The sequence below is a fragment of the Doryrhamphus excisus genome, linkage group LG5 (assembly GCF_037039965.1).
Source record: "Doryrhamphus excisus strain RoL-2023G ecotype Guam linkage group LG5, RoL_Dexc_Guam_v1.1, whole genome shotgun sequence".
In the NCBI taxonomy this organism is placed as follows: Eukaryota; Metazoa; Chordata; class Actinopteri; order Syngnathiformes; family Syngnathidae; genus Doryrhamphus; species Doryrhamphus excisus.
In genome coordinates this window covers 6,525,708-6,537,974 of record NC_136361.1, presented here as the reverse complement: position 1 = coordinate 6,537,974, position 12,267 = coordinate 6,525,708, and the positions used below count along the sequence as shown (strand labels likewise).

General features: G+C 41.2%; 1 protein-coding gene across 14 annotated transcripts in view; it reads right to left on the bottom strand.

Annotated features, from left to right (window-relative positions):
- Positions 1-12,267, bottom strand: part of LOC131109179 (uncharacterized) — a 95,217-nt gene that overhangs the window by 38,436 nt on the left and 44,514 nt on the right. For 8 of the 14 annotated variants that reach the window (XM_058060870.2, XM_058060872.2, XM_058060876.2 and 5 more), the window contains 3 exons: positions 7,720-7,833; positions 4,756-4,845; positions 4,371-4,556 (listed from right to left, as the gene is read on the bottom strand). In XM_058060870.2, the coding sequence (XP_057916853.2) occupies positions 4,371-4,556; positions 4,756-4,845; positions 7,720-7,833 (390 nt within the window). Of the gene's footprint in view, positions 1-4,370; positions 4,557-4,755; positions 4,846-7,719; positions 7,834-7,976; positions 8,210-12,267 lie in introns of those variants that run through there. The other 6 variants (XM_058060875.2, XM_058060878.2, XM_058060880.2 and 3 more) reach the window with 4 other exon arrangements.

Genomic DNA, 12,267 nt, shown 5'->3' with positions numbered 1-12,267 from the left:
GCGGTACCCCTCCCCCTCTGAAAACCAGGAATGTTCATTCATTCATTCATTTTCTACCGCTTTTCCTCACGAGGGTCGCGGGGGTGCTGGAGCCTATCCCAGCTGTCATTGGGCGAGAGGCGGGGTACACCCCGTGCTGATGGCCAGCCAATCACAGGGCACATATAGACAAACAACCATTCACACTCACATTCATACCTATGGACAATTTGGAGTCGCCAATTAACCTAGCATGTTTTTGGAATGTGGGAGGAAACCGGAGTACCCGGAGAAAACCCACGCATGCACGGGGACAACATGCAAACTCCACACAGAAATAGTCAAGGGTGGAATTGAACCCCGGTCCTAGCTGTGAGGTCTGCGCGCTAACCACTCGACCACCGTGCAGCCCACTTCCTTAAATATGCATATTCATTGTTGAATAATTGGCCATATTATGGCTGTTATTATGTTAATTATATTGGGTAATATGAATGAAAAAGTGACTATAGGGGTGTTATTTCATGTCTAGAGGGCTCTAATGTAAAAAAAATGTGATGGTCTTACTATGAAAACATTCCATTTATTCTACTTCACGGAAATTCCCTCATCACGATTGGGGCTGGAAACAATTAAGCATGATTAGCAAGGGATTATTGTAACAAAAAATTAATTATTATTATTAAAAATTAACTGGAGTACCCGGAGAAAACCCACGCATGCACGGGGAGAACATGCAAACTCCACACAGAGATGGCCCAGGGTGGAATTGAACCCTGGTCTCCTAGCTGTGAGGTCTGCGCGCTAACCACTCGACCGCCGTGCCACCCCAGGAATGTTCAGTGTTTACATTTCAATAAATATTTGTTTAAACTTGAGACCGGTAATATTTCTTATCATTGTCATTTTTTCATGTAAATTGAGTATCGGCCACAAATATCGGCCTAAGCAAAATCGGTCATCGTCTAAGGGTGATGGGAAAAAAATCGGTATCGGCCTGAAAAAAAAACATATCGGTCGATCCCTAATTATGAGCACAAAAAATGACTGATTCCAAACAGTATTACACTGCACATTATTTCATACACTATAAGACTATAAGACAGTGCTGTATTAATACATTTTCCATGTATGCAGAAAGGAAACAGGACAGCAGTATCAGGATACGACCATAAAAACCAAGAGTGAAAGGATAAACTGTCAAACAAACAATGTAGGTCTCACTCTGGCCCACTTTGTTCTAGTTTTAGTTCGGGCTGTAGTGCACGGACACACATTCATTTTCCACAAGTAAGTGGGGCATCGGTAAGAACCTGCGCTTGACAGAGGCTCTCTGGGGGTCTGGAAGACCTAAGAAAAAGCCTACAGAAATCTGCTGCCTTTGCACGATAATTAGGACAAGCTCAGAAATGGAGGAATCAGGTTAGATGTTACAGTTTTGGTCATGTAACTGTCAATTAAAAACAGACTAAGTACATTGTAGGGAGATTATTCCAATAATTCCAGTACCTCGATTACAAAAAATGTAAAAAAAAATTTCTGCTTCGAGGAATCGCTTACATCATCAATGCGCGTTCGTCACTCACTTAAGACTTAAGAACCATTTTAGTTTTTCTTGTAAATTCAGGAGCTTTACAGAGGAACGCTCATCAGCACTGGGGACTATGACCAACCATATTGTGTCAGGCTGATTCTTTAGGGGGAAGATAGGGAGGTTTCAGTAAAAAAAAAAACACTTTCTTCATGTTATTATTATTCTATAACAACTAAATCACCATTCATTTTAAGAAAACAATGAAAAAATATGACTGGACAAACAAACTTTTTTTTATTTAACCAGTCACATAAACAATGTCAACATTTTTTTAGACGAGTCTTCAGGCGAGAGGTGGGGTACACCCTGGACTGGTGGCCAGCCAGCCAATCACAGGGCACATACACAAACAACCATTCACACTCACATTCATACCTATGGACAATTTGGAGTCGCCAATTAACCTAGCATGTTTTTGGAATGTGGGAGGAAACCGGAGTACCCGGAAAAAACCCCACACATGCATGGGGAGAACATGCAAACTCCACACAGAGATGGTCCGAGGGTGGGATTGAACTCGGGTCTCCTAGCTGTGAGGTCTGCGTGCTAACCACTCGACTGCTGTGCAGCCTTGTTTTTATTAATAAATATATAAAAATACATAATTAATCATTGAAAAGTTTTGTTAATTCAAAAAAATAAATACAAATATCTTGAAAATACAAAAAGTAAACTTAAAGTCCACACAGAGATGGCCGAGAGTGGAATCAAACTCGGGTCCCTCAATGTCACTTCCTGTCCTCCTCCAACTCAGCCCCTCATGCGTTGGAACACATTTACAGCAACACATACAAGCCTTATTTTCTGTTATTATGTTAACTATATTGGGTAATATGAATGAAAAGGTGACTATAGGGGTGTTATTTAATGTCTAGAGGGCTCTAATGTAAAAAAAATGTGATGGTCTTACTAGAAAACATTCCATTTATCCTACTTTACGGAAATGACCTCATCACAATGGGGCTGGAACCAATTAAGCATGATTAGCAAGGGATTATTGTAACTAAAAATTGATTATTATTATTAAAAATTAACCGGAGTACCCAGAGAAAACCCACGCATGCATGGGGAGAACATGCAAACTCCACACAGAGATGGCCGAGGATGGAATTGAACTCGGGTCTCCTAGCTGTGAGGTTTGTGCGCTAACCACTCGACCGCCGTGCAGCCCTGTAAATTTATTATAAGTAAAAAATACATTTAAAAATTTCAGTAGAATATTCCAACCAATCCATCATTTTCTCTGTGGCGGGGCTATGCTGGAGCCTATCCCAGCTGACTTGGGGTGAGAGGCAAGAAATTGAGAAATAATATTAGACTCGATTGTGACATTGGGCTGACTTTAAATGAACATGATGATGAAAGCTATTACTGTAATCCCTTGTAATTACTAGTAAAGTAAAGTAAAGTACTAGTAAAACTAGTAATCCCTTGTGTATCGTGGTTAAGCGATTCCGGACCTGTTCGTAGTCAGGAAGAATTCCTTATTTGTAAATCAAATATTTTCACAGAGCATCAACCTCTTTATAACCTTTTATATATATTTTTTAACAGTATTAGAGTCCTCTAGACATGAAATAACACCCCTATAGTCACCTTTACGCTTGTATTAACAAATATCGTTTTTTTTTCTTCTATCTTTTTGTTATTTTTTTATGGTATGAATATGTCATTCTCATATTCTGACTTGATTATCATAATATTCGAACATTTACCCAAATGTTTCTAAAACTGCAACTTCGTTTCTCAAAATAGCACAGCTTTAAACTAGTGTTTCTCTTCATGTTATGACTTTATTCTCCTAATGTTTGTCTTTATTCTTATTTTTATTGCTCTTGGTTCCCATTTTTACTGTTTTTTTTTTGTTTGTTTAATGAAGTTAACAATATGACACCATATGTCAACATAAACGGACCGATTTCACGACTCAAGCGAGTCACATTTTAGTACTAAAAAAAATAAACACGGCGGACCAGGACTTGATGAATGTGTTCCATTGTACCACAGGTAATAAGATACTCAATGCTATGCTAATGCTAAAATTCTGAATCTAAACATTGTTGCTATCAGTTAATTCTTCTGGCTTTCCCAAGTATTTGTGACCAAACTTTAATTGACAGCATGAAGCATTCTCTTCTAATGATGTAAAACATCAAAAAAATGTAAATGTATGTGCTCGGTGCATTATGTAAATTAAATACACTAAACCAATCCAATGTAGGTCACTATATGCTAATCTATTGTAAAAAAATAGCTGTTATAGATGACAAAACAAATGAGTGAAAGTGGCCCCGGACCTGCATTTGGGCCACCCCTGTAAGTCGGGTACGAGATAAGAATCCAGCAAGTGTCGAGTCATTCCTGCAAGGTGACCTTCAAATCAAGTTTGAGGATAACAAGCGTGCAACGGTGCAGTGAGACAGCGACAAGCACAGAAAGCTCTCCAGTGTAGAATAAACACAAATACATAATCCGGCACGCAAACACATGGAGGCAGCACCCGCGGCCATTGCAAAGTTGGACACCCTATACATGACAGCATCAAATCAGAATGGACCTCAAGCTGCATGATTAAATCTGATCTGAGCTGGTGTGCGTGCGGGAGGAAGACGCTCTCGAAAAGAAGACAGACAGCTGATCTGCGTAATGCCTCCAGTGGAGTAAATCGCACATTTGTTTATGACGCATCGCATTGCAGAAATAGTCCTATTGGTTACAGCTCTTAATAAAATAGCGAAATAAAACATATTTCTAGCCAATCAAGCACCAGCAATGTGTGTCAATCCGCATGCGTTACCTGCTGACAGGTCCAAGGAGCTGCGAGGAGCTTGTGGTTCAGGCAGCATGGGGCTGTGGGGCATCTTAGGGGCGTCTGACCCTGGTGAGGGTTGCAGAGGGTCGGCGATACCTGGAGGCTTGGCTGCCTGGAGGGGTGTCGACCCAACCTCCATATTCACTCCTGGGCCTGCAGGCTGGGAGAAACCTGAGAAAGAAGACATTGATGATATCGACAAGCAGACCAAATAAACGACAAATCTAGTGAAGGGACTGAATTCGGAATCGACTATATTTTCAACATGATTCCAAAAAATCAAACAACATCATGTTCACACTTACAGGAAGAAGCAGAGCTTATTTAATCCTACCCCTTCATGCGCTTCTGATACACACTTATAAGATACCTGAGAATATTCCCAACGCCAGGCCTGAATGCATCATTTGGAGTGGGTCGGAAAGGGAGGTCAGAGGGTCAGAATAACCTGCCATGGAGGCTGACAGGAAATGGGAAACATCAGGACGCAGTCATAGAAAAAAAGAGGAGGAAGGAAGAAGGGAAGAAAGAAGATGGAAGACATAGGACAAGTCAAAGGAACAAAAGGAATGAGCTTGACATGAATAATAGAAAACAAAAAAGGGAACGTAACATTAGCCACGTTTACATGAGGAGTTTTTCTCTTTCTGAAAGTAAAATATTGTCATATATTTTTTCATTGTATTTTTCTTAAAAGCAATGTGATACCAGGGAGGAAAAAGACTGATGAGGCCCAATTAGCACAGTTTTAAGGTGCAGGGTGAACTCACTTTTTTGACAGCAATTTAGTTATAAAGGGGATCTATTATGCTCATTTTTCGGCCCTTTGTATTGACTTGTGAACTCCTACAGAGCAGTTAAACATGACAACCAGCACCAGCCTTCGAGTTCTTTCGGAATCTGCACCTATTCAGCTGTATTTCCTTGGATTTTGTGCTTCCTGCGAAAACAGTCTGTTTTAATATATTTCACCCACGGCCCGCCTCCAGGCGCACCCGCCCCACTGTAATTGGTCACATTCCTGCTTAAAATGAATTGTTGTGCCGCTAGCTGAGAACCCAACTTTATAGTAGTTGATAATAAACGTGATTTATCATTTTAAAACATCTGCTTTTAGCATAGCCAGATGTGGTGGATCCCGAATACGATCCGGAAGTAGAGACTGGACAGTCCGAAGTATCTCAAGAAAGGTTACTTCAAGACGTCTCTCAATGGTAAGTAGCTTTAGCATTTTAGCATTAGGTTTTCTACACCATCGGTAACGTCTAATGTGTTTTGCGAAACAACCAGTGTTTAAAAAAACTCGGGTAGGGACACTAATTCTGGTGGGAAATGGATTTTAGCAACCCCACCCCATGTATGCACACTCTATAATGCTACACAGACAAGCGCTTGCTCCATTACTTACTTACTGCTTGCTCTTCTGACTCTTCCACACGACCAACTGACATTAGAAAGGTGTTTGTCGGCTAGTCCAGCGGCATACTGGCCCATGTTCATAAAACAGTCCAGCGTGAAATGTCGATGATAGATTAAAATGCATTTGTTTTGCTGGTAGGCACTTAGGAACTGTAAAATTGTAAACAAATGTGTTTTCCCTCACGAGCCATGGCTAGCAACATAAACACAGAAGTAGAGCTTGGCGGAGAGCAGAGAGCTTATCTGACTTACAGCCACAGCTATATAAGGAAGTCCGCTCCTCTGTGACATCACAAACCGAGCGTTTTGAGCCATCCCAAACTTCTTTCAGGGCTCACTTCCAAATGCGTAAACCTCATTATCTGAAACTTTGGCATTATTTAACACGAGAATTCTAACATTCTAACTACATTTATAGGTCAGAAAAGTGGAAAAGCATAGTAGGTCCCCTTTAATAGGTGTGAGTTGAATTATTGTGACGGGGCAGTGAATTCACAACAGCCACGTTTACATGAGAAGTTTTTCTCTTTCCAAATGACCTTTCCGAAAGCAATGGTATACATGGAAAGGAATATTCCAATCGTGTGTCTACATGCGCCGCTATAATCAACCAGAATAGTCAATGGGGCGTAAACACCAACATCACGTGATACCGACTTCCGACTACCGACTTTATTTCACTTGTTGGAATAACTCCGTATTGCCAGTTTTTCCTTCGTCCAGTCTTGGAATTTAGTGCTAAGGAAACAAACTTTCCTTAGCAGTCCAGTGCCGATTGCTCGACTCCATTTTTTTAAATCGAAGAACGTCTCGATCTGCGTGTTACGTCATATCTCAGCATTCGCTGAAAGAACGCACCCGGGAACAGGAAAAGATAAAGTTTCATCTTGATAATATTTTATAATTAAGCTGGTCACATGTTTTATATAGATATGTATTTTCTTTTTTAATAAAGCTGGACTTGTGAATGGCGTATAGAAGGGTTTAGATTCTGTTCCACAGATGGCGCTAATGCACACGAAAGCTGCTTGCCAACCGCCAATAAACAACAGAAGAAGAAAAACACCACAAAGAAGAACGCACCCTGACAACTTTCCGATTGAGTGGGTACAAGATACCTCAATCGGATTGGGGAAAGGAATATTCCACCCCTGTGAATCCGATTATATATTCATTCGGATTGGCACTTTTCTTTCGGAATGAGGTGTATACAAAGGTTACATTCTTTCCGTTTGAGCAAATAACCTGAATGGAATTGGAATATTTGGGTCCATGTATACGTGGCCTAATGCCTTAGTCTTTGCTAGTGACTCATATCCAATGTCATTGTGTATGCAATAAGACAAGACTAAAGTAGACAGTAATGTCAAACAATCTGGATCTGAATTATCTCACAGTAGAGTATTTCCTATCCCGTGATTTTTCTTCCAACTAATCGGAATATTTCCTGTAATTGTTATCCATGTATACGTGGCTATTGTTACACAAGCTGTACGCTGACTAAATTGTATCAAAGTATAGACTCTTTAGTCTTGTCCTATGGAAAAGATGTCATGAAATGTATTAGATAAGCAAATTAGATGATTGGTTGTAAGGTGAAACTGATTTGAGTTCAGCATCTTTAGATCTTTTGTGCCATGGATATTTCAAAATAAATAGGGTTCTTCTTTTCTACATATAGTTTATCCTTGGAGACATGCTGTTCATTGTGTGTGTGCGCATGCATGCATGCATTCGAGGAAATTGTTTTGATAGCAGAGAGCCTGTCGGCTTCCACAGTAGCTCAGCCCCAAGGACCAGCGGTCACGGCTCGGTCAGATTTAAACCAAAACGTATGGAAATGTAACCCAACAAAATGTGTGAAAAATGTGTGAATTTGTCTGTTTTTAAATGAAAAGAAACTTTTCTTTCATACCGGATAAGAAGTCCGCCGCTAAGACCTGCTGCTGGTTGAGTTTGTGAGAATTCCTGTCTCCCTGACTCTCCGGTTGCAACATTGATGTCTGCCCCCCTGTGGTTGGCTTACAAGCTGCAGTAACGACAGAACGGACAACACTTAAAACATGATTCTGTACAAACACACACATTTCTAAATATACAATCAGGTTCAGTTGACTATTTATCCCAATACATGAACACATGGACCCCCCCCCCAGCAATGCACACTCTCACCTGTATAAGGATCTCCCAGAGGATGTCCCCGTTCTATTGAACTGATATTCCCTACGAGCGGGTCAGTGCCTGTGTCTGAGTCTCCAGCGCTCAGCTGTCCGAGCTACTAACTCTTTGAACTCCCCAGTTGCACTCACACACATAAACAAGAGAGTGATTGCGGCCAGGGAGTCTGGGCTGGGTGTGACGTCCCGGGTCGTGGCCGCTAGTACCTCCCCCCTCCAGTACATGCCCTTCAATTCAACCGTACCCAGTCTCAATCCAGACGCAGGGCTCAGACCCCAGACTGGTCGAGTCCATGAGGTTATTTCGGGTTTAAAAACGTCAGGGGAGGATGATGCTTAGACGGGGCAGACAATGCTACATGGCGAGGATTTTAAGAATGACAATCTGCAGAAAGCAATAGATGAGGGAGGAGGACAGAAGAGAGGAGGGAGGCGCCGACGGCAACCCTCTCCCAGCAGCATCCGCAGGATGACAGTGAGGCGAACAGACAGGATGCCAACCAAAGTCACAAACACTTCCATTAAACCACACATGCAAAGTAGCCATGAAAAGCATCTTATTGTCCGTCTCAACACAAAGACGTAGAAGCCCACATTGGACACGGTCAGTGATTGATAGATGGTGCATGTGATCCTCTAGTTTTACATCAACTGTATGGATGGGCCTTTGGAGAAACATATTTTTGGAATTGTTGAAGCGGAATTAAAGCAGGAGGCAGACGGATGCTGAGCTGAGATCACGCTAAAGACAAAATTTAAGGACATTCGGTGGACAAAATGGCTCCTGCTTTTTATCCCTTTCTCAACCACAAAGTGCCTTCACAGATGATCAGCATTGGGAATAACGGCGTAATAACTGAACATAACTGAACGTAATAACCGAACGTAATAACTGAATGTAAAAACGGAACGTAATAATTGAACGTAATAACCGAACGTAATAACTGAACATAATAACTGAACGTAATAACCGAACGTAATAACTGAACGTAAAAACCGAACGTAATAACCGAACGTGGTTGCATGATGGACGAGTGGTGAGCGCACAGGCCTCACAGCTTGGAGACCCGAGTTCAATTCCGCCCTCGGCGTGGAGATAGGTATGAATGTGAGTGTGAATGGTTCTTTGTCTATATGTGCCCTGTGATTGGCTGGCGACCAGTCCAGGGTGTACCCCGCCTCTCGCCCGAAGACAGCTGGGATAAGCCCCAGCACCCCCGCGACCCTCGTGAGGATAAGCGGTAGAAAATGAATGAATGAATAACTCAACGTAATAACTGAACGTGGCTGCATGGTGGACGAGTGGTGAGCGCACAGGCCTCACAGCTAGGAGACCCAAGTTCAATTCCACCACCGGCCATTTGTGTGGAGACAGTTATGAATGTAAGTGTGAATGGTTGTTTGTCTATATGTGCCCTGTGATTGGCTGGCGACCAGTCCCTCTTGCCCAAAGACAGCTGGGATAGGCTCCAGCACCCCTGCGGCCCTTGTGACGACACGCGGTAGAAAATGAATGAATGAATAACTGAACGTAATAACTGAATTTCCATGAATAATGATTCTTCTAGATATAGTACATGAAATATATACATAGTTGAGCATAGAAAACCTGACCTTAAAATATGTTTGAACATTATTAGAGACTTCTAGACATGATATAACACCCCTATATTCACATTTACAATCAGAAAACGAGACTTGTTTGTTACAATAAACGGCCACACCAGTAGCCCATGTCATCATGAGGATAATAATGACGACTGTTATTGGCATCGTTATGTAATTATTGTGCCCATTGTGAGATAAATAATTATGAAGTAATAAAATCCTGTCATTGGCGATCAAGCCTGGTAAGGCCTGTATTTTTATTTTAGTTCATTTAGAGCAGTTTTATGCTTGAAAATGCGTACCCTAATTTCAAAAGCTACTTTGAACGTTGTAGCTTGTAGGGTGGTCTTGCTATTTCATGGCTAAGTGCTAATCTTGTGACATCTCCTTTACTTTAGAATCATTTAAATATGGTGCCGCTTGCGAGTCAGTGAGGAAACGATAACTCTGTCTTTGGAAGGAGCCAATCACAAGCTATCCGTGCACTCACAACAAGCTTGTCAACCCATTGGAAATCACAGGAGGTCATTCAATTCAATATAAGTCTTACAAAGAATGCTAAACTCATCACACAACAACTTAACACTCAAAATGTATACAGAAGAAATATACAAACAAGTACCTATATGAGTTTAGAATTTTAAAAATGCTTGCTTTTTGGATCATAAACTGATCCTCTTCCTGCTCCGCTATTTCAAACCAAGCCCCACATAGCTACCATTGAATGTATTTCCATAACATAAGCATGCCATATCATAACCAAACAATGACTACAAATGGTCGGTCTTGTGTAGTAAAGTTATTATAGGGCATCTTTGATTCGGCAATGCCCATTTGCTCTTCATAAATAAATACATTATAATATACCTGGAACCATCACGTCCAATTATGCAAATTCGACTATTCGTCATTATGTCATCCAACCGGCAACCCATCCCCACCACAAATAGACTGCAGTCCTGCGGATGCCCTTTGGTTAGCTTGCCAAAACAGTCTAATCTGGGATGAGCCAGCAGGAGAGTTGAATGTCCTCCAGTTGACCTCAGCCTCACACTGCTCTTCTGCCTCGGTCTTACCGCTGCGACAGACACTGCGCACCTTGTGTCACGGGGCTGCCACGGGCACGCTATGATGCTTCACTAAAGGGACAGATTGCAATTCCAAAGGACAATCGTGCGCTCTACTGTTGATCCCCTCGTCAGAATCACGTTGAATCAGCAGCTTTTTACGCTTACTGTGTCCATCATTACTGGCCGTTGTATGAAGTCATCCATGCCACATAGTACATACACATAGAAAACACAGTCAATGTGTTGTGTTCTCTTACTGTACCCGACCGAGACCTTAAAACCAAGTTAAGTACCGAACAATTATCACCGAGTGCCTTTACATTCCTAGTTTTAGCTGAACCCAATGTCAAGAAGGAACACAACCCTCAGTAAAGCACTGACCTGCTTGGTTGGGAAGTCAAAGCTTGGCCTAATTGCGTTTAATCCGACCAAATTTAGCTCAACCCTTTCGGAGCTGATCCTGTTAAGGCACATCTGGGTTTAATCACAATGAAATCCACAAGAAATACCCAAGCAATCTAGGATAGGATCTATTTACGTGTCTGTGAATACTCTTAATATTACAGGTCGTTAAATCGATAATGGGACGGTCCAGACGCGATCGATACAATGCCGTGGGAAAGCTTTTTATTCACCCCACAGGTGAAGACCCGACCACCGAGTCCTCACCCCCATGCAGTGCGCGGTGCGGTTACTCCACTTTCTTTCCGAGGTGCGTTCGGGTTTCTGAAATCGTATAACTACGTTCTCAATCAGAAATCACTCAACACTCTTTATTGCTCTCTGGTTCTACCATATCTTACTTATTGTGTGGAAATATGGGCTAATAACTATAAAAGCAATCTCCACTCAATAATTGCACTGCAAAAAAGGTCAGTAAGGATAATTCATAATGCCGCCTACAGAGAACATACTAACTCCTTATTTGTAAAATCACAAATACTTCAACTTGCTGATATAGTTCATCTTCAAACAGCTAAAATAATGCATAAGGCTAAAAATAACCAATTCCCTAAAAATGTCATCCAATACTTCTCTACAAGAGAGGAGAAATATGATCTCAGGGAAGAAGTACATTTGAAACACTTATATGCTAGGACTATGTTAAAAAGCCATAGCATTTCAGTATGTGGAATCAAACTATGGAATGGATTGAGTAAGGAACTCAAACAATGCACAACGATGAGCCAATTCAAGAAACAATACAAGCAGTTGATGTTTGCTAAATACAAGGATGAAGAGTCTTCAACCAGTCATCATGTGCTATATATATATATATATATATATATATATATATCACTATATTGACAGTTACTATGGTACCCATTATGTCATTGTATGGTCATATCACCTCGTACTTTGGTACGGGACTAAAAAAAAGAAAAAAAAAGAAAAACAACAACCTTAAACTATATTAGGAAAGCAGGAAGTGAACAAATGTAACAGTTACTGATTGTAAAAGTACCAGATGGAGGGGTAGGATTTAATAAGCTTTGCTTCTTCCTACTCCTTTTGGACATGTGGAACTGTGAATTGATTATGGGATGCATTCAATTGTAATTTGATGCATGTTCAAATGAAATAAAACCATTACCATTAGCATACTAT